At 31.3% G+C, this 23898-nt stretch overlaps 5 protein-coding genes across 5 annotated transcripts, besides 1 other annotated feature; all 5 read left to right on the top strand.

Moving 5' to 3' along the window:
* Window positions 1-1375: part of a mobile genetic element that runs on past the window's edge.
* Window positions 5-445, top strand: TVAGG3_0879700 (repellent protein 1 family; the record flags this gene model as incomplete). Its single annotated transcript, XM_001289065.2, has 1 exon — window positions 5-445. The coding sequence occupies one exon, from the start codon at window positions 5-7 to the stop codon at window positions 443-445; it is 441 nt and encodes a 146-aa protein (XP_001289066.2).
* On the top strand, window positions 494-730 carry TVAGG3_0879690 (uncharacterized protein; the record flags this gene model as incomplete). The annotated part of the gene is made up of 1 exon (XM_001289064.2): window positions 494-730. One exon carries the CDS (start codon window positions 494-496, stop codon window positions 728-730), a length of 237 nt encoding a protein of 78 aa, XP_001289065.2.
* A 10889-nt stretch (window positions 1376-12264) lies between the features above and the next one.
* Window positions 12265-12549, top strand: TVAGG3_0879670 (uncharacterized protein; the record flags this gene model as incomplete). The annotated part of the gene is made up of 1 exon (XM_001302203.1): window positions 12265-12549. One exon carries the CDS (start codon window positions 12265-12267, stop codon window positions 12547-12549), a length of 285 nt encoding a protein of 94 aa, XP_001302204.1.
* Window positions 12550-12687: 138 nt separating this feature from the next.
* On the top strand, window positions 12688-12972 carry TVAGG3_0879660 (uncharacterized protein; the record flags this gene model as incomplete). The annotated part of the gene is made up of 1 exon (XM_001302202.1): window positions 12688-12972. The coding sequence occupies one exon, from the start codon at window positions 12688-12690 to the stop codon at window positions 12970-12972; it is 285 nt and encodes a 94-aa protein (XP_001302203.1).
* A 3425-nt stretch (window positions 12973-16397) lies between these two features.
* TVAGG3_0879650 (uncharacterized protein) lies at window positions 16398-22955 on the top strand (the record flags this gene model as incomplete). Its single annotated transcript, XM_001302201.1, has 1 exon — window positions 16398-22955. The coding sequence occupies one exon, from the start codon at window positions 16398-16400 to the stop codon at window positions 22953-22955; it is 6558 nt and encodes a 2185-aa protein (XP_001302202.1).
* Between the last annotated feature and the right edge of the window lie 943 nt (window positions 22956-23898).

Genomic DNA, 23898 nt, shown 5'->3' with positions numbered 1-23898 from the left:
ATAAATGAGTTCTTCATCAAGCTCTCGTGAACCTTCACCATCTATGAAACAAACTTTACCAAACGATTATGGAGCACCTATTGAATATTTCTTACGAGCTGCACAATGGCAAAGAGCAGTCTCACCAAGGTTAGGTGTTCCACCAGCTCCTGTCAAAAATAGCATTTGGTCAAGTCCTTATATAAGATATGGTCTCCCACTAGGTTTGCTAGCTACAGCAGGAGCAGTTATGATGTTGAAAAGAAATAAAGCAAATGTTGTAAATAATACTGAAGTAGCTGAAGTTAAACAAACTCCGACACCATCACAAACAACACCTTCAATGACTCCTGAACCTATGAAAGTACAAACTCCTGTTCAAAAGTCAACTCCTAAACCGACTCCAACATTTAAACCAGAACCTACTCCTCAAATAAATCGTAAAACTCCTGCGTTTCCTTACTGAAAAAATAACGTTATTTTTATTTAATATTAAAATTTTTATTTGATTGAAATGACAAATAAAGTCACTGAAGCAATGAAACAAAAGTTTTTGGTAGAATACATTAAATCAGGAACTATTCCAGAAGGTTTTTACATTCATACTATGAAGGATGGTAGAGTTCAGTTTAGAAAGATAAAGCAACCATTAGATAGAGAAGGTATATTAAGGAAGATTAAACTTCATGAGGACAACATTGCTGAACTTAAGAAGAAGTTAGAAGAGTTGGAGAAAGGAAGAGAGTTATAAAGCAATGAATTCAAGTGGGTGAAAAAAGAGGTGAAAAAAGAGGTGAGATCTCACCACTTCACCTAAATTTATTTTTGTGCTATGTTTTCATACGTGTGATGGTGGTGATATCATTATTTTTAAGTTTATTTTTTATTATATTTTTATTTTATTTGGATGTAAATGACAGAACAAAAGCAACTCATACAAATCAAAACATATAACAAACATACATTTAAACATTTATTCTTCCTTCCTGAGTATAACATGTTCTTTACACTTCATCCTAGACCAGTTGACTATACACTGACTGTTTATAAAGATTGTCATGGTAGTTTTATAAAAACTTATGATGATGAAGGTAAGTTAACAAGACTATGCATTTCAAAACTTGAGAAACTTTATGACTTCAAGTATGACTACAATAGAGTTAACATTGACGATGAAGATATAGAAGAAAATTTATGAGAACGTTTATTTTTTCATTAGTGAGTTCGTTAGTGAGGTGAAATGGTTGGCGGCTTTGTAAATATTTAAGGTTAAGTTAGTGTTGTCGTTTGTGTTGTAAAATGTACGTTAACGGTTTTGTAAAGTGTCAAATTCACAAGTATTGGGTAAGGTGGAACGCAGTGCCACCATACCCAAGACTGGTGTACTAACTGTACTAACTTCAGCACAAATGACAAACACTAACAACAAACACAAACTCCAACACTAACATCAAGTACTAACTTCAGCACAAATGACAAACACTAACAACAAACACAAACTCCAACACTAACGCCAACACGTAGGACAAACATTCATGACTAACATTACTGTATAACATAAATGTTTTGTCATGACTTCTTCGTAAATGTTTTGTCATGACTTCATCGTACATGTTTTGTCATGACTTCTTCCCTCGGTTTTCAGAGGGAAGCAATCATATGAGGAAATTCTTCTAAAAGTTCTTTTGAACGTAAATGTTTTGTCATGACTTCCTCATCGTAAATGAATTGTCAAGACTTCTTCGTAAATGTTTTGTCATGATTTCATCGTATATGCTTTGTCAAAACTTCTTCGTATATGTTTTGTCATGACTTCTTCGTAAATGTTTTGTCATGACTTCATCGTAATGAACGTATATGTTTTGTCATGATTTCATCGTAATGAACGTAAATGTTTTGTCATGACTTCATCGTAAATGTTTTGTCATAACTTCCTCATCGTAAATGAATGTGTCATAACTTCCTCATCGTAAATGAACGTAAATGCTTTGTCAAACATGAGCGTAAATGAATTGTCATAACTTCCTCATCGTAAATGAATGTGTCATAACTTCCTCATCGTAAATGAACGTAAATGCTTTGTCAAACATGAGCGTAAATGAATTGTCATAACTTCCTCATCGTAAATGAATGTGTCATAACTTCCTCATCGTAAATGAACGTAAATGCTTTGTCAAACATGAGCGTAAATGAATTGTCATAACTTCCTCATCGTAAATGAATGTGTCATAACTTCCTCATCGTAAATGAACGTAAATGCTTTGTCAAACATGAGCGTAAATGAATTGTCATAACTTCCTCATCGTAATGAACGTAAATGATTTGTCAAACATGAACGTAAATGAATTTTCATGACTTCCTCATCGTAATGAGTGTAAATGAATGTGTCAAAACTTCCTCATCGTAATGAACGTAAATGAATGTGTCAAACATGAACGTAAATGAATGTGTCAAACATGAACGTAAATGAATGTGTCAAACATGAACGTAAATGTTTTGTCATAACTTCCTCATCGTAATGAACGTAAATGAATGTGTCAAAACTTCCTCATCGTAATGAACGTAAATTTTTGTCATAACTTCCTCATCGTAATGAGTGTAAATGAATGTGTCAAACATGAACGTAAATGAATGTGTCAAAACTTCCTCATCGTAATGAGTGTAAATGAATGTGTCAAAACTTCCTCATCGTAATGAACGTAAATGAATGTGTCAAAACTTCCTCATCGTAAATGAATGTGTCAAACATGAACGTAAATGAATGTGTCAAAACTTCCTCATCGTAAATGAATGTGTCAAACATGAACGTAAATGAATGTGTCATAACTTCCTCATCGTAAATGAACGTAAATGTTTTGTCATGACTTCCTCATCGTAATGAGTGTAAATGAATGTGTCAAAACTTCCTCATCGTAAATGAACGTAAATGATCCAAAAATAATGTTTAGGGTAGATGGTTAGATCTCACCTCTTTTCTCACATGTTTTCTCACCTCAGCTGCTAAGCGGCGAGACCCAAAGGGTCTTGAATTTTCATGACTTCCTCATCGTAATGAGTGTAAATGATTTGTCAAACATGAACGTAAATGATCCAAAATAATGTTTATGTTAGAATGTTAGATCTCACCTCTTTTCTCACATGTTTTCTCACCTCAGCTGCTAAGCGGCGAGACCCAAAGGGTCTTGAATTTTCATGACTTCCTCATCGTAATGAGTGTAAATGATTTGTCAAACATGAACGTAAATGATCCAAAATAATGTTTATGTTAGAATGTTAGATCTAACACCTTTTCTAACATGTTTTCTACCCTCTTGAATTGTCATGACTTCCTCATCGTAATGAGTGTAAATGATTTGTCAAACATGAACGTAAATGAATTGTCAAACATGAACGTAAATGTTTTGTCGAAACTTCTTCATCGTATATGCTTTGTCAAACATGAACGTAAATGAATTGTCAAACATGAACGTATATGTTTTGTCGAAACTTCTTCATCGTATATGCTTTGTCAAACATGAACGTAAATGTTTTGTCATAACTTCTTCATCGTAATGAGTGTAAATGTTTTGTCGAAACTTCATCGTAAATGACTTTGTCATAACTTCCTCATCGTAAATGAACGTAAATGATCCAAAATAATGTTTATGTTAGAATGTTAGATCTAACACATTTTCTAACATGTTTTCTCACCTCAGCTGCTAAGCGGCGAGACCCAAAGGGTCTTGAATTTTCATGACTTCTTCATCGTAATGAGCGTATATGTTTTGTTGAAACTTCATCGTAATGAGCGTAAATGTTTTGTCATGATTTCTTCATCGTTAATGCTTTGTCAAACATGAACATAAATGAATTTTCATGATTTCTTCATCGTTAATGCTTTGTCAAACATGAACATAAATGAATTTTCATGACTTCTTCATCGTTAATGCTATGTCAAACATGAACGTAAATGAATTTTCATGACTTCTTCATCGTTAATGCTTTGTCAAACATGAACATAAATGAATTTTCATGACTTCTTCATCGTAATGAGCGTAAATGAATGTGTCGAACATAAACGTTAATGGTTTCGGGTTATTCAATAATTAATTATTTTTGAATAACCGAAGGTGCTACCATGTTACCATGTGCTACCAGGTCATTTAACTTCTATGAAAAAATGAGACAACATGACATTTAGACAACAACATAGGAAATAAATGTTTACGTTAATGATTTGTCAAACATGAACGTAAATGACTTTGTCAAGACTTCTTCATCGTAATGAGTGTAAATGATTTGTCAAACATGAACGTAAATGACTTTGTCAAACATGAGTGTAAATGACTTTGTCGAACATGAGTGTAAATGATTTGTCGAACATGAGTGTAAATGACTTTGTCATGATTTCATCGTATATGCTTTGTCAAACATGAACGTAAATGACTTTGTCAAGACTTCTTCATCATAATGAGTGTAAATGATTTGTCATGACTTCTTCATCGTATATGTTTACGTTAATGGTTTCATCGTAAATGATTTGTCGAAACTTCTTCATCGTAATGAGCGTAAATGATCCAAAAATAATGTTTATGTTAGAATGTTAGATCTAACACCTTTTCTAACATGTTTTCTACCCTCTTGAATTTTCATGATTTCTTCATCGTATATGCTTTGTCAAACATGAGTGTAAATGACTTTGTCATTACTTCTTCATCGTAATGAGTGTAAATGACTTTGTCATGATTTCATCGTATATGCTTTGTCAAACATGAGTGTAAATGACTTTGTCGAACATGAGTGTAAATGATTTGTCGAACATGAGTGTAAATGACTTTGTCATGGTTTCATCGTTAATGATTTGTCAAACATGAGTGTAAATGTTTTGTCATGACCCTTCATCGTATATGTTTACGTTAATGGTTTCATCGTAAATGACTTTGTCATAACTTCTTCATCGTATATGTTTACGTTAATGGTTTCATCGTAAATGAATGTGTCGAAACTTCTTCATCGTAATGAGCGTAAATGATCCAAAAATAATGTTTATGTTAGAATGTTAGATCTAACACCTTTTCTAACATGTTTTCTACCCTCTTGAATTTTCATGATTTCTTCATCGTATATGCTTTGTCAAACATGAGTGTAAATGATTTGTCATGATTTCATCGTTAATGTTTTGTCATGACTTCTTCATCATAATGAGCGTAAATGAATGTGTCGAACATGAGTGTAAATGACTTTGTCATGATTTCATCGTTAATGATTTGTCAAACATGAGTGTAAATGAATGTGTCGAAACTTCTTCATCATAATGAGCGTAAATGATCCAAAAATAATGTTTATGTTAGAATGTTAGATCTAACACCTTTTCTAACATGTTTTCTACCCTCTTGAATTTTCATGACTTCTTCATCGTAAATGACTTTGTCAAACATGAGTGTAAATGTTTTGTCATGACTTCTTCATCGTAATGAGTGTAAATGACTTTGTCATGATTTCATCGTATATGCTTTGTCAAACATGAGTGTAAATGATCCAAAAATAATGTTTACGTTAATGGTTTCATCGTTAATGATTTGTCAAACATGAGTGTAAATGTTTTGTCATGACTTCCTCATCGTAATGAACGTAAATGAATGTGTCGAAACTTCTTCATCGTATATGTTTACGTTAATGGTTTCATCGTAAATGTTTTGTCATGACTTCTTCATCGTATATGTTTACGTTAATGGTTTCATCGTTAATGATTTGTCAAACATGAACGTAAATGACTTTGTCAAGACTTCTTCATCATAATGAGCGTAAATGAATGTGTCGAAACTTCTTCATCGTATATGTTTACGTTAATGGTTTCATCGTAAATGACTTTGTCATAACTTCTTCATCGTATATGTTTACGTTAATGGTTTCATCGTTAATGATTTGTCAAACATGAGTGTAAATGTTTTGTCAAGACTTCTTCATCATAATGAGCGTAAATGAATGTGTCGAAACTTCTTCATCGTATATGTTTACGTTAATGGTTTCATCGTAAATGTTTTGTCATGACTTCTTCATCGTATATGTTTACGTTAATGGTTTCATCGTAAATGATTTGTCGAAACTTCTTCATCATAATGAGCGTAAATGATCCAAAATAATGTTTACGTTAATGGTTTCATCGTTAATGATTTGTCAAACATGAGCGTAAATGACTTTGTCAAGACTTCTTCATCATAATGAGCGTAAATGAATGTGTCGAAACTTCTTCATCGTATATGTTTACGTTAATGGTTTCATCGTAAATGTTTTGTCATGACTTCTTCATCGTATATGTTTACGTTAATGGTTTCATCGTAAATGAATGTGTCGAAACTTCTTCATCATAATGAGCGTAAATGATCCAAAATAATGTTTATGTTAGAATGTTAGATCTAACACCTTTTCTAACATGTTTTCTAACATGGAGGATTTCATCTGATATAAATATTATTTGGTGAAAGTATCCTAAAAATATTTGATGGACTTTAATTAAAATATAATGTTTAGGGAAGAATGTGTATATCTAATGAAACAGTAAAGTATCCTAAAAATATTTGATGGACTTTAATTAAAATATAATGTTTAGGGAAGAATGTGTATATCTAATGAAACAGTAAAGTATTATATCTATTAAATCGTATATGATGTAAATTGTGTATAGAATGAAATGAAGGAATAATATTTATATCAGATGAAATCCTCCATGTTAGAAACATGTTAGAAAAGGTGTTAGATCTAACATTCTAACATAAACATTATTTTGGATCATTTACGCTCATTATGATGAAGAAGTTTCGACACATTCATTTACGATGAAACCATTAACGTAAACATATACGATGAAGAAGTCATGACAAAAACATTTACGATGAAACCATTAACGTAAACATATACGATGAAGAAGTTTCGACACATTCATTTACGCTCATTATGATGAAGAAGTCTTGACAAAGTCATTTACGCTCATGTTTGACAAATCATTAACGATGAAACCATTAACGTAAACATTATTTTGGATCATTTACGCTCATTATGATGAAGAAGTTTCGACAAATCATTTACGATGAAACCATTAACGTAAACATATACGATGAAGAAGTCATGACAAAACATTTACGATGAAACCATTAACGTAAACATATACGATGAAGAAGTTTCGACACATTCATTTACGCTCATTATGATGAAGAAGTCTTGACAAACATTTACACTCATGTTTGACAAATCATTAACGATGAAACCATTAACGTAAACATATACGATGAAGAAGTTATGACAAAGTCATTTACGATGAAACCATTAACGTAAACATATACGATGAAGAAGTTTCGACACATTCATTTACGTTCATTACGATGAGGAAGTCATGACAAAACATTTACACTCATGTTTGACAAATCATTAACGATGAAACCATTAACGTAAACATTATTTTTGGATCATTTACACTCATGTTTGACAAAGCATATACGATGAAATCATGACAAAGTCATTTACACTCATTACGATGAAGAAGTCATGACAAAACATTTACACTCATGTTTGACAAAGTCATTTACGATGAAGAAGTCATGAAAATTCAAGAGGGTAGAAAAGAGGTGAGAAAAGGTGTTAGATCTAACATTCTAACATAAACATTATTTTTGGATCATTTACGCTCATTATGATGAAGAAGTTTCGACACATTCATTTACACTCATGTTTGACAAATCATTAACGATGAAATCATGACAAAGTCATTTACACTCATGTTCGACACATTCATTTACGCTCATTATGATGAAGAAGTCATGACAAAACATTAACGATGAAATCATGACAAATCATTTACACTCATGTTTGACAAAGCATATACGATGAAGAAATCATGAAAATTCAAGAGGGTAGAAAACATGTTAGAAAAGGTGTTAGATCTAACATTCTAACATAAACATTATTTTTGGATCATTTACGCTCATTATGATGAAGAAGTTTCGACACATTCATTTACGATGAAACCATTAACGTAAACATATACGATGAAGAAGTTATGACAAAGTCATTTACGATGAAACCATTAACGTAAACATATACGATGAGGAAGTCATGACAAAACATTTACACTCATGTTTGACAAATCATTAACGATGAAACCATGACAAAGTCATTTACACTCATGTTCGACAAATCATTTACACTCATGTTCGACAAAGTCATTTACACTCATGTTTGACAAAGCATATACGATGAAATCATGACAAAGTCATTTACACTCATTACGATGAAGAAGTAATGACAAAGTCATTTACACTCATGTTTGACAAAGCATATACGATGAAGAAATCATGAAAATTCAAGAGGGTAGAAAACATGTTAGAAAAGGTGTTAGATCTAACATTCTAACATAAACATTATTTTTGGATCATTTACGCTCATTACGATGAAGAAGTTTCGACAAATCATTTACGATGAAACCATTAACGTAAACATATACGATGAAGAAGTCATGACAAATCATTTACACTCATTATGATGAAGAAGTCTTGACAAAGTCATTTACGTTCATGTTTGACAAAGCATATACGATGAAATCATGACAAAGTCATTTACACTCATGTTCGACAAATCATTTACACTCATGTTCGACAAAGTCATTTACACTCATGTTTGACAAAGTCATTTACGTTCATGTTTGACAAATCATTTACACTCATTACGATGAAGAAGTCTTGACAAAGTCATTTACGTTCATGTTTGACAAATCATTAACGTAAACATTTATTTCCTATGTTGTTGTCTAAATGTCATGTTGTCTCATTTTTTCATAGAAGTTAAATGACCTGGTAGCACATGGTAACATGGTAGCACCTTCGGTTATTCAAAAAATAATTAATTATTGAATAACCCGAAACCATTAACGTTTATGTTCGACACATTCATTTACGCTCATTACGATGAAGAAGTCATGAAAATTCATTTATGTTCATGTTTGACAAAGCATTAACGATGAAGAAGTCATGAAAATTCATTTACGTTCATGTTTGACATAGCATTAACGATGAAGAAGTCATGAAAATTCATTTATGTTCATGTTTGACAAAGCATTAACGATGAAGAAATCATGAAAATTCATTTATGTTCATGTTTGACAAAGCATTAACGATGAAGAAATCATGACAAAACATTTACGCTCATTACGATGAAGTTTCAACAAAACATATACGCTCATTACGATGAAGAAGTCATGAAAATTCAAGACCCTTTGGGTCTCGCCGCTTAGCAGCTGAGGTGAGAAAACATGTTAGAAAATGTGTTAGATCTAACATTCTAACATAAACATTATTTTGGATCATTTACGTTCATTTACGATGAGGAAGTTATGACAAAGTCATTTACGATGAAGTTTCGACAAAACATTTACACTCATTACGATGAAGAAGTTATGACAAAACATTTACGTTCATGTTTGACAAAGCATATACGATGAAGAAGTTTCGACAAAACATATACGTTCATGTTTGACAATTCATTTACGTTCATGTTTGACAAAGCATATACGATGAAGAAGTTTCGACAAAACATTTACGTTCATGTTTGACAATTCATTTACGTTCATGTTTGACAAATCATTTACACTCATTACGATGAGGAAGTCATGACAATTCAAGAGGGTAGAAAACATGTTAGAAAAGGTGTTAGATCTAACATTCTAACATAAACATTATTTTGGATCATTTACGTTCATGTTTGACAAATCATTTACACTCATTACGATGAGGAAGTCATGAAAATTCAAGACCCTTTGGGTCTCGCCGCTTAGCAGCTGAGGTGAGAAAACATGTGAGAAAAGAGGTGAGATCTAACATTCTAACATAAACATTATTTTGGATCATTTACGTTCATGTTTGACAAATCATTTACACTCATTACGATGAGGAAGTCATGAAAATTCAAGACCCTTTGGGTCTCGCCGCTTAGCAGCTGAGGTGAGAAAACATGTGAGAAAAGAGGTGAGATCTAACCATCTACCCTAAACATTATTTTTGGATCATTTACGCTCATTTACGATGAGGAAGTTTTGACACATTCATTTACGTTCATTACGATGAGGAAGTTTTGACACATTCATTTACGTTCATTTACGATGAGGAAGTTATGACACATTCATTTACGTTCATGTTTGACACATTCATTTACGATGAGGAAGTTTTGACACATTCATTTACGTTCATGTTTGACACATTCATTTACGATGAGGAAGTTTTGACACATTCATTTACGTTCATTACGATGAGGAAGTTTTGACACATTCATTTACACTCATTACGATGAGGAAGTTTTGACACATTCATTTACGTTCATGTTTGACACATTCATTTACACTCATTACGATGAGGAAGTTATGACAAAACATTTACGTTCATTACGATGAGGAAGTTTTGACACATTCATTTACGTTCATTACGATGAGGAAGTTATGACAAAACATTTACGTTCATGTTTGACACATTCATTTACGTTCATGTTTGACACATTCATTTACGTTCATGTTTGACACATTCATTTACGTTCATTACGATGAGGAAGTTTTGACACATTCATTTACACTCATTACGATGAGGAAGTCATGAAAATTCATTTACGTTCATGTTTGACAAATCATTTACGTTCATTACGATGAGGAAGTTATGACAATTCATTTACGCTCATGTTTGACAAAGCATTTACGTTCATTTACGATGAGGAAGTTATGACACATTCATTTACGATGAGGAAGTTATGACAATTCATTTACGCTCATGTTTGACAAAGCATTTACGTTCATTTACGATGAGGAAGTTATGACACATTCATTTACGATGAGGAAGTTATGACAATTCATTTACGCTCATGTTTGACAAAGCATTTACGTTCATTTACGATGAGGAAGTTATGACACATTCATTTACGATGAGGAAGTTATGACAATTCATTTACGCTCATGTTTGACAAAGCATTTACGTTCATTTACGATGAGGAAGTTATGACACATTCATTTACGATGAGGAAGTTATGACAAAACATTTACGATGAAGTCATGACAAAACATTTACGTTCATTACGATGAAATCATGACAAAACATATACGTTCATTACGATGAAGTCATGACAAAACATTTACGAAGAAGTCATGACAAAACATATACGAAGAAGTTTTGACAAAGCATATACGATGAAATCATGACAAAACATTTACGAAGAAGTCTTGACAATTCATTTACGATGAGGAAGTCATGACAAAACATTTACGTTCAAAAGAACTTTTAGAAGAATTTCCTCATATGATTGCTTCCCTCTGAAAACCGAGGGAAGAAGTCATGACAAAACATGTACGATGAAGTCATGACAAAACATTTACGAAGAAGTCATGACAAAACATTTATGTTATACAGTAATGTTAGTCATGAATGTTTGTCCTACGTGTTGGCGTTAGTGTTGGAGTTTGTGTTTGTTGTTAGTGTTTGTCATTTGTGCTGAAGTTAGTACTTGATGTTAGTGTTGGAGTTTGTGTTTGTTGTTAGTGTTTGTCATTTGTGCTGAAGTTAGTACTTGATGTTAGTGTTGGAGTTTGTGTTTGTTGTTAGTGTTTGTCATTTGTGCTGAAGTTAGTACTTGATGTTAGTGTTGGAGTTTGTACTTGTTGTTAGTGTTTGTCATTTGTGCTGAAGTTAGTACTTGATGTTAGTGTTGGAGTTTGTACTTGTTGTTAGTGTTTGTCATTTGTGCTGAAGTTAGTACTTGATGTTAGTGTTGGAGTTTGTGTTTGTTGTTAGTGAGAGAATAAATTAAATCATGAACTTTGCCATGGTCTCTGTCCCTAGTAGTTTTCATTAAGTTCTGGAAATAATGAAAGTCATGAACTTTGCCATGGTCTCTGTCCTAGTAGTTTTCATTATCTCACAGAGTTAATGAAAGTCATACTTTCTATCAGATGAAGCATGCAGATGAACATAATGAAAGTTAGTGAGTTTGCCACGAGTTATGAATAAAATATTGGCATATTAGATGAGATAGCTGATGAAACAGATGAAGATAAATTAAATCTTGGACTTTGCCACACTCTGTCCCTAGTTCCTCAAAATCCTTGACAACGTTGCTTAGAAATTTTGGTTCAAAACCTCATCTGATTTTAATCTGTTATGCTACCTGTTAAGTTTCGCGAGATTATAAATGTCATGGAGTTATATAAAAAGGAGGGACAGCTAGGGACACTGGAAGTACTTGTAAGGCTATCTGTTAAGATTGCATGAAATACTAAAAGTCATGAAATCCATTATCGCTGTGCTAGCTTCACCTTTGATTGAAATGACGACTAAAGTCACTGAAGCAATGAAACAAAAGTTTTTGGTAGAATACATTAAATCAGGAATTATTCCAGAAGGTTTTTACATTCATACTATGAAGGATGGTAGAGTTCAGTTTAGAAAGATAAAGCAACCATTAGATAAAGAAGGAATTTTGAGAAAGATTAAACTTCATGAGGACAACATTGCTGAACTTAAGAAGAAGCTAGAAGAGTTGGAGAAAGCAGACGACAGTGAGGAATAAAGCAATGAATTCAACAGGTTAGAAAAGAGGTTAGAAAACGTGTTAGATCTAACATTCTAACATAAACATTATTTTTGTGCTATGTTTTCATACGTGTGCGGGTGGTGATATCATTTATTTTTAAGTTTTTTTTTATAAATGACAGAACAAAAGCAACTCATACAAATCAAAACATATAACAAACATACATTTAAACATTTATTCTTCCTTCCTGAGCATAACATGTTCTTTCAAATACATCCGAGACCAGTTGACTTTTCATTGACTGTTTATAAAGATAGAAATAGTTATATCATTAAACCATACGATGACGAAGGTAAGTTATGTAAATTGTACGTTAAGAAGTTAGAGAAAGTTTATGGCTTCAAGTATGACTACAATAGGGTTAACACTGATGATGAAGATATTGAGGAAAATTTATGAGAACATTAGTGAAGTTGTTAGTGAGAACGATAGTGAGTTCGTTTATTTTTACATTAGTGAGTTCGTTAGTGAAGTGGTTGGCGGCTTTGTAAATATTTAAGGTTAAATTAGTGTTGTCGTTTGTGTTGTAAAATTTACGTTAACGGTTTTGTAAATATTTAAGGTTAAATTAGTGTTGTCGTTTGTGTTGTAAAATTTACGTTAACGGTTTTGTAAATATTTAAGGTTAAATTAGTGTTGTCGTTTGTGTTGTAAAATTTACGTTAACGGTTTTGTAAATATTTAAGGTTAAATTAGTGTTGTCGTTTGTGTTGTAAAATTTACGTTAACGGTTTTGTAAAGTGTCAAATTCACAAGTATTGGATAAAGTGAAAACGCAGTGCCACCATACCCAACTTAACCATACTAACTATAAATTAATGCAAAAGAATACAATGATTGCGTTTGTTAGAAAGTTCATTGAACTCTTCACGTATGCAATGTCTTCATCGTAACCCATTTTCGGAAATAAAATGTAAAGTCAAAAACTGAATTGAAAATTAAATATGACTGAATTTTTTTTTAATTTGAAATTGAATTAGAGTTTGAATTTAATATTTAAAATCAAAGTGAGTCAAAACATAAAGGGAGTAATAAATGTCTCGAAACGAATGATCAAAGTCATAACACAAGTTGGTTTTGACGTTCTTCTGGCCGAAAAACAAATTCAACTTTGATAAGTTCACTTGTCAAATTTTTGGATATTTTTTAGGAATGATTGCCAGATTAATTTTACTGTATAAAACTTTAAAATATGCAAATAATCTTATTAATATTTGATATATGTTATATTTTTAAAATTAAAAAAAATCGAATTAATAATTTTAATATTAAATAATATTATAGTAGTTATTTAAATGGATATTTCTGTTTCTCTATCATTAAAGAATATTATTTCAGGCATTAACAAATGATGATGTTCCGATTTTCGAAATATAATAAAACTATTGTCTGCAATTAATAGACATATACTTAGAGGATTTAATCTGAAAGCATATGCGCACCTAACCATATTTTCAATTTCCTCACAAAATTGAATGCAAAAGTGCAATATTACATATAAAAAATTACACTTTTCACAGTCATCTCAATTTTATAAAAAATTCAAAACATTCCTATGTTTACCATCTTCATAAAAAGGATATTGAAAATCTATAGTGTATTCTCAAAAAAATCCTTTACTGCAATATAAGAAATTTTATTTTTACTAAAGTTTCTTCTCAAACTAAATCATTCTATAAAAGTATATATTATAAAGCTAACAATGGGAGATAAATTTTAAGTGTGCAACTAAGCCGTTATGACAATACCTTCATTTCTGTTGTTTGATTTTAATCTTTAAGGATGCTTCACGCCTGTTGTCATAAATTTGAATTAAATTCGGATGGGCGTAAGTATTTCCTTAATCATGCATCGTGATTGTTTTTCTTGATTAATAATTAACTGACTCTATGTCATTATAGTGATGAAAAACATATCTATGAAATTCATTTACTAAGTGGTGCATATCTCTTTGAACTTTGGGGTGCACAAGGTGGTCAAGGTTGTACAGAAGGTGTGAAAAAAACAAATTATTACGGAGGCCCAGGTGCATATGTATTAGGTAAAGTAAAATTTAATAGATCCCAAACTATTTATCTGTATATTGGCGGAAGAGGAAAAGATCCTGAATATTGTTCACAAAATTTTAATGGTAAAGGCGGATTCAACGGAGGAAGTGACTCAGGATATGATGAAGACAATGATCCATCAGGAGGTGGTGGCGGAGCCACTGACATAAGATTAATCAACGGATCTTCGGAAAAATCTCTTTACAGTAGAATCATTGTTGCAGCAGGAGGATCTGGATCCGGATGGGAAACATTCGGTGCTCCTGGTGGAAATTTAACTGGATATAAAGTCATTGGCTATCAATCTAAAATTTTTGCAAAATCTGACACAGATCAAACTAATGGATTTTCTCTTGGAAAGGGCGAGATTGGAATTAATAATACATATACTCCTACATCAGGAGCAGGTTGTGGTTATTATGGAGGAAAGACGGGCCAATATAGTACAGGTCAAGATTATTTTTTAACGGTTTCATCCAGTGGTTCAAGTTATATTAGCGGATTCGAAGGATGTAATTCAGTAGATGAAAATGGAAAACACACGAACAATTCTCACCATTACTCAGGAATTGTTTTTTATAGGGTTGTTAGATTCCCGACGATAGGTGTCTTGGAAGATTTGCCTGGTGTCATCATAGTGTCTTTAAATCAAAAATTTTATTTTGGAGTTAGTTTTATTGATTTTTCAATAAAAAACATTTCGAAAACAAGAAAATAAAACGATAAAATATTTATATTTTATATAAGGATCTTATATATTTAAAATAAATATCATTTTATTTTTTTCATTGGTGTCTGTCAAACCATAATACACTATTCAAAAATTCAATGTGTCTTGCGGTTTCAAAAGACACCTTCAAATTGAACGATAGCACAGACACTATTGAATTTTACCCATTGTATTTAGTTTTTACCCTTTTTATTTTTAAGAATTAATGACTGAAACAGCCGTTTTGCTTAAAGTTCATTAAGAGAAAAACATTTCTTCTTCTTCAATCTATTGGCGCATTTATTTCTACACGCCAATAAGGAAGGAAAAATTATAAGACACCATGGTGTCTTCAAAACGCTAATTTTTGATATTTTTAACAACCCTATTTTTTATGATAGTAAAATGTATAATGGAAATACAAATTTTTTAAGTCCAAAATATATTCCAGAAGAAGGACATTTTGGAGATGGTGCCATAAGGATAACTTTATTATCATGTTCTTGTGTATGTACACAATATAACTATTTTCATATAAATCTTCTATCATTTGTATTAAGTATTTTCCTAATAAACTAATAGATGTAGCACTTTTTACGGGCTTATAGATAAGGCAACTATTGAAATATATATTTTCCATTTTTTTCATTATCGATTTTCTCTCAAAAAGTGACTAAAATATTCTGAATATTTTCTTCTATCTGTTTAACTTTCAATTGAAAATAATCGTTATTTGACAACTTTTGAAATTTATACAAACAGCTTTTTTCGCCATATATACCTAACTCAGGAGGTTCTTTCTTAAGTTTTAAAAGAACACATTATATCATTGTTTCAATTGGTATGATGAAATTAAATGATGTTTTGTTTAGAAGAGTTGAATCTTCATTTTTACTTGTGTTACGTAATATGCGCAACTAGATATAAACATCTGATATAAAGCAATAATGAATATTGCATTAGATGCATAGTTACATGTAGGTTATATGACACTTGTTGTTTGAAGACTTGGGCCGGAGATTTTGAAACTATTGAATTTTTTTTATTTTGAATTTTTTGTTTTATCAATGGATGATAATAATGGAATTGGAGTTGGTTCATTTCCATGCTACTTGAAAAACTCACAAAAGCAATTGATCTTATATTCACATGCGCCCCGTGGCTATATTTACTCACGTGTTGATCAAAAGCGAAATTATTCGTTAAATGAAATGTCGACAACAATTGATTGTATAAGCTTAAATCAAAAAGATTCTGACTCTGATTTCAACTCGGAAGAATTAGAAAATGAAGAAAATGAACAATCATCAATCAGAAAAGATGGTGATTCAGACTCTGTTCTTATGGAAAAAGTCATATTTCCTGTTATACGAGATCAAATGGCAACAGAAAAATCTGATGCATTCAAACAAATTCAAGAATTACCGATTTTAAAGTCTAATTCAAGCGAAAACCCAAATATAGATGTAAATTTAATCATAATGAAGCAGATTGTATCTCGATCTTTCCAAAGTGCTAATTCATCTACTGTAATTCCGAATTTTTTCAAACAATTACTTTTTTCTGAAGATCAAACTCATATATTAATGTTTATCATAGAATACATTACACGCAATTCACAAATCCCTATAAGCGTTAATGATGAATTTTCTGATAAAAATGAAGGGCTAAAATTTGTTCGTCAGCCATACTATTCGTTCGCTCCACCCCTTAAAATAAGCAAATCAAGTTGCTTCGCTGTTGCCAATCTTTACATTTATATGTCTTCGGAATTTGGACTTCAAAAAATTTCCACGATTAACCCCGGCCATATTGTTTGTATAAACAAAGATTTCACAGATATAGATACTCTTTGTGCAATTACGTGTGGTTTGGTAGTTTCTCGCCGATCAACAACAAACTTTATTTTAATTTCTTACGATAACTTACAACCTCTCACAGAAATCAACCAATCTATATCAGGCAAGATCTATGGATACATGAACAAGCTTTTTGTCGTTGGTGATGAAGATGATGAAACCGAAATTTTGACATTTCAAGAAAACAACAAATATACATCAACAAAAAGTCCCACATCAACTGTCATGCATCTAATTAAGCCTCCTTCATCGGAATCAATAATAACAAGTTATGCTTTTCTGGATCTTGATCCCAAAAAAATTCATTTGGATGATATATCTGATTTTATCACCTTATGTGATCCTTTTACAATGCAATTATCTATTATTACAAAGAGCTACATTTATCTACCTCTTCCTGATTTAAATTTGAACAAATTCAATCCTGAATTTCATGAATCACCGAACGAAACAGATTTCATTCACAAAGTTCTTCATTTCTTTGTATCTGAACTTTTAAGTTCTCCTGGTAATAAACCAGCGAATTTCTACCAATTACTCATTGAATTATTATCAAAAATTTATAATATACAAAAATACGAAAAATGTGTTGTTTATATCGCAGCGTTACTTTCATCCATTCCTAGTAATCATGCAAAACTTCTTTCGCAAATTGATGCCGCTTCTTTTAAGAAAATTGAAGAAATATCTCCATTTAGTGCAGCTATAATTGCATCGAAATCACAAGAATTACTTTTATCTGTTGCAAACAAAAATACTTTTATTAAAGCTGTTAGTTTAGCAGAAGATCTTTGGACTAAAAACAAATTAGATTTAATTCAACAGATTATTGAAAAGAAGTTTGATATAATGTTGGAAGCAAGTAAGTTCCGCAATGATGATGATACAATTCTAATGATTGTTTTTATGAAAATGTGTAATACGGATGGTTTCAAATTTGATCCAATCTTACCACTTCTTAAAACAGAACCTACTATTCCTTATAATTATATAGAATTTGTTTCTGCAACTGTTGGAAATTTTATTAATTCTGATTTCGATCCTCGAGTTTTTGATTTGATTTTGACGAATTTGAAATATACAGAAGTTTTTGAGTCTTCTTTGTTTACATATGTTAATAAGACAATGAAAGACTATTTTAATCCATCATTTAAAGATGTTGGAATAATTGATCAGACGAATTATCTTTCATATTGTAATGGAACTTTCAAGCTCGATAATTCTGATGAATTTTACTGCGATACACAAATTAAAAATTATTACAGAGTTCATAATCATCAAAGAAAGTATTTTGGTCAATTATTAAGAATTTTCCAAGATAATTCTGATGGTTCGGAACCTCTAACAGTTTCACAGAACATAACAATAGATACTCTTGGAGATTATGCTTGTTTTCATATGTTGAAAGATATTATTTTTGATAAATTGTTTTACAAAGCAATTAAGAAAGAATCAGAGGATATTTTCAAATATTTACTTCAGAATAACTATTATAATCAATATTTCTTTGATTTTCTGGCACAATTATATCCACAAATGGAAATACCAAAAGAAATACATATAAAACAAGAGAATTTTTCATCATATGAATCATCGTTGTATTCATTTGATTTGATTAACTTTGTTTTACCAAAATTAACAATTGATGACCAACAAGCTTTCTTAAATACAATAATCCATGCTGATTATTCTACTCATACTATCCTTCAATTTCAATCCTTTCTTTCTCATTTCCGCTCTAAAATTGGAAAATTTAATTATTCAGATCAGTTTGCAAATGATTTAATCAATGAATATCTCAATCTCCAGTTCCAGCCATCCAACCAAATTGGATCCCTTGCTCAGCTTATTCTGGCAACATTAACTAGATTTCATTGGAATTTGCCAAATAAAGATGAATTAATCTCTAATATTACAATGAAGACATTAGATTTCGACATCCCACCACTTATTATTTCATTGAGAACTATTATTGAAGACACAAATGCTAAATGGGCATTAGGAGGTAAAATCCAACAAGCAATTCAAACACTATGTATTGCTTACAACGCTGAAACTCATCAGCAACAAAACAAATCTGTATTTGATTGGTCACATCGATATGCCCATCAAATCGCCAGAATTTTGTATTTATTAACTTACCAAAACTTTGATGAAGTGTTAGATAACAAGTCCATAAATACTTTTAGCAAGTTATTAGTATTGTCTACAGTATCAATGCCAGCAATTGTTGGGGATAAATTTGAAATTAATGGAAAAGAAGTTAAATTAATTGCAATTTCACCGACATTTCTTTCATTTGATTACAAAGGTGCTGTTTTCTCCATTCCTTCTATGAATTTCATGACAGGGGAATCATTACTTCCTAAAAAGAAAGAAATTCCAAAAATACCAAAGAAATTTTCTCAACATTTTCAAAAATTCCAAATTGAACCTGAAATTTGTATAAATTTATACTTCGATCTCCTGAATGCGGTTGATTTCCAGATACCAGAACTTCAAGAAAAACTTGAAAATTATATCAAAGAAGGTCGAATGCCTAGTATTTATGAACCCCCATTAGATCCGTATATCTTAATTACTGAAGAATTAGACAATTACATTGATATAACTCACCAAATATCAAATGAAGAAGGCCTTAAATATAAGATGATTTCCTGTCCACTGAACAATCTAGCAACTAAGGGTGAAGTAGATGTTGGTATTTATTACAGGTCAAACTTGATATTTATTGAATATATCAAGCAAGAAACGCGTTTCCTTGTTACTCGACATGAAATAGTAGCTACGAATGCGAAAGGAGAAATATTAAATTATTATCCATTTGAAAATCCAGATGGAAAAGTTTACTTTGTTTTGGCCGGAGCAAAATCAGATTATATTCATCACATATTTCTACGCGTTGACACATTTGCTGAAACATTACAGCCACCTGATGATTATGAATATAACACTAATACAGATATCAAAGTAGAAAAATACTTTAGACCGTTTATTTCTTATCAAGGAATTAAATTCCTTCCTTATATTGATTTGACACATGAAAAGTGTCAAATAACAGTTACATATCCTCTCAATCAAGAGCAAGAACTGAAGGACGAGGAAATGGAAAATTCAATCGAAATTGGCTTGGCGCCAAACTTTTCATTCGATGTAACAATTTTGAAAGAAAAAGTGAAGAAAAGTGATACTAATAATAAGATAATTTTAAGGTTTTATAAACGTACAAACGATACTTTATTAATTATCACTTCACCTCATGAACAAACCACTAAATATCAAATTCCAAAGATACAAGAAGTTGTTTTAGGTTTGTTTGATCATTCATTAGAAACAAAGCTTGAATTTGACTTAAAATACGAATATTTTGATGAAAAAGAAGATGTTGAAAATGAAATTGGTAACGAATGCAAAGTCACTTTTTCAGAATCATTCTATGAATTCGACCTTGATGCTTCTTACATGAGTGATCGATTTGTTTACCGGCAAAAATGTGATTTCAAATATGGTTATGAATATCCATGTTTTGTCAATCCAGTTGACACTCCAACAGCTCTTCAGTTTACATCAGGAACAGCAACAGGCCAAACAGTCACAATCACAAATACTGATTCAATGACTGTTTCTACATTTGATGCCAGACTGAATTCTATTCACTCATATTTAGACGACAAATACTTCTTTGGTCTTTTCAATGATACATTTCTCAATTCAATGTACAAAGAATTGGCATTTTGTAGACCAGAATACCACAGAGTTTATTTTGATTCGACAAAGTCTGAGTCAATGTCAAGGGCAATTATGGAAATATCAATGAATCATTATAACAGCTTGCTCAATAAAAGTATATTGCAAAGGAAGAAATACGATCGAGAATTGCCAGATTTTACATCTCCCACATATTTTGTTCAACAAATGATTGAAATCATTTGTATCAATGTTCGTAATGATATGTTTATTTCGAAAACAGATTACAGTTTCTCAGAACATTTAACAAAATCATTCATGTCTAAAGATATTTGTAAATCGATTATTGATTTCTCTGTTCATACATTACGAGTCAATGTTGCAGAAGAATTATCTAAATGCAACTCAATTGTTTTACCAAATATTTATGAAGACATCACAAGAGAAATTGATGGCTTGTTTATTCTTCCTTCTGATGTTGTTTCTAAAGCAACAATCTCAGATTACACAACAGAACTTCATTTCTTACAGCCTAATTTCCTCTTCACTAATAGAAGCAGTTTCTATATCAATCGTAAGAGAAAAGTTTTTGGTTTTGGAAAACTGTTGCCATTTAGTTTTTCAAGTGATGATCGCGATGGCTTTGGTAAGAAGTTACGTGCATCTATTTGTTTCATTAATCATTTATGCGAAGTCCAACCAGAGATGACAATTCGTGAAGTTATTGTCCCTATTTTAGAATTATACGAACGAATTCCATTTAGTTCTAATTTAGTTCACTGGATTTTGCGTACATTTGAAAGAGTTACTCCTGATATTTTGTTGGTTTACGAACCATTTACTTCTAACATTGATCGATACAACTCTGAAATCAAGACATGTCTTTACATTATTTTGTTGAGATTGGGTTGTTACGACGCAAGATTTTCGACATTTTCCGAACAAATTTTGAAATCAAATCGTGATACGGCACTTACCGTTTTATGTAACTGTCTTCTTAATCCATTTATCTATTTCAAATACGGAATTACTAAACTTCCAGATAAATTCATCTTAGAAATGAGTGGTTTTGTTCGTGCAGTGCAAAACAACAAGCCACCGGATGAATCTGGGGAAGAAGAAGAAGATATCGAAGTCGAAATCGAAGGTGAAAATTACTTCTGTTTTGATGATTTCACAGAAAACGAAGGAAAGCTTTATATTCATGATCCACGAAATAATTTTTACTACAAAGGAGATAATGATCCAGCAAAATTATCAGAAGCAAAGCAGATTGTTTTGGATCATTTCAACTGCGTCAAGTTTGATGAAAAAGTCGCAACAGCTGCATATCATTTTGTTTTTTTGTACTGCAATTTCATACCTTTCTTTGAACTTTCTTGGTTTATCTCTCCAAGATTGTATATTTTCAACCGATTGCTTTACTTCGAGTACAATCCACGTGTTTGTTCTCCTTGTTTAGAACTTTCATACATCAACTTCTACAACAGCACGCAAGGAACATTTAACATCAACGAAGTTACAGAACTTGGTCGATACGTTCAAGACAATGAATTCAAAGATCCAGAAATCAAAGGTGAAATTACTGATTTAGCCAAAGACTCTTTCATTGCATATGGATTCTACAGGTATTCTTCACTGAAAGATTATATTTCTTCAGATAATTTCCATAGTATCGGTGGAGATCAAGTCATCGATAACTTCGTTGATATTGGTATCAACATGACGATACCAGATAAATTGAGAGAAACCGTTTCACATATATTTATTTCAAACTGTATTTTCTCAATTCCAGACAAAGAAGGAAAAGTCACTGATTTGATGCTCATAGCAAGAAAATTTAAAACCAAGAAGCCTAATTTCATTTATGATAACATTGAATCCGATAGTATATTTGATCAGAAAATTCATCAAAATGATGACTCCGATTCATTCGAAGAAGAAGATTATGAAGAGGACGAGGAAGATGATGATGAGGAAGATGAGGATGATGGCAATCAAGATCCAGAGGATGAAGATAATCATGACAGTCATTCCGAAGAGGAAGATACAAGTGATGAAGAAGAAAACTGGGAATAATTTTATGTTTTTATAAATATTTATTATGTATTTATTTTGAAAAATTCATGAATATTTTTCTCTGTCTTAAATCTCCGATTTGTTTGTGACTTCCTAGAAAAATCATATTCTTTGCGTGAAAACATTTCAATCCTTGAAAATTTTGAAAGGAAGAAGTGGAGATTATGAAATCAAGTTTCAATAAAAAACAATCTTCATTTTATAACCCAAAAATTAATGACATTCCACAATTTCTCAACATTTTTCATCAAAAGAATAAATTTATATTGGTGACATTTCGAAACTTCTCTCATTAATGTTGCATGCTAAGTTCGGTCAACGATAGAAATTGTGTGGAAATTAATCGTCGAGGAAGTACGATTATGTAAAGTAAAAAAATGTTGTGGGATTTTTAATATTATATATTATTTTATAATAAAATTTTTTTGAGTCATTTTAAGAAGCACATATAATTTTTTGAATTTAAAAATTAAAGTAGTGTCAAACGAATTTATCACTTAATTTAATACTCAGATTTCTTAAAATTAATGAAAAAAGGTTTTCTGAGAACTTTTGAGAATGGTTTTCAAATTCCATTATTGAAAATATATAGGTATTGTATGAAATTCAAACTCTATATTTATTAAAATTCTAAATTTTTAATAAAATAACTTTTCAGAGGAATATGATTTTGAATGGTTGATTAATAAGTATAAAAATGTCTACGATTTTAAGGAGGAAATTGTTCCTTATGAGGTATACATCATAACTATATACCTCATAAGGAACAATTCCCTCTTGATAGCTGGGAAACTTTCTCTGAATAACTTATCATTTGGAGAAAGTTTCCCAGCTATCTATTAGAAACTAAAGGCTGTGAGGCACTAATATATAATCAGTGCCTCATAGCCTTTAGTTTCTTATTAAAAACGAGAAAACTTGTTCGAAATGATAAACAATTTCG

The sequence above is a fragment of the Trichomonas vaginalis genome, chromosome VI, assembly GCF_026262505.1.
Source record: "Trichomonas vaginalis G3 chromosome VI, whole genome shotgun sequence".
Classification (NCBI taxonomy): Eukaryota; Parabasalia; order Trichomonadida; family Trichomonadidae; genus Trichomonas; species Trichomonas vaginalis.
Note: the sequence above shows the minus strand (reverse complement) of the source record. Positions and strands in the feature narration are given on the sequence as shown.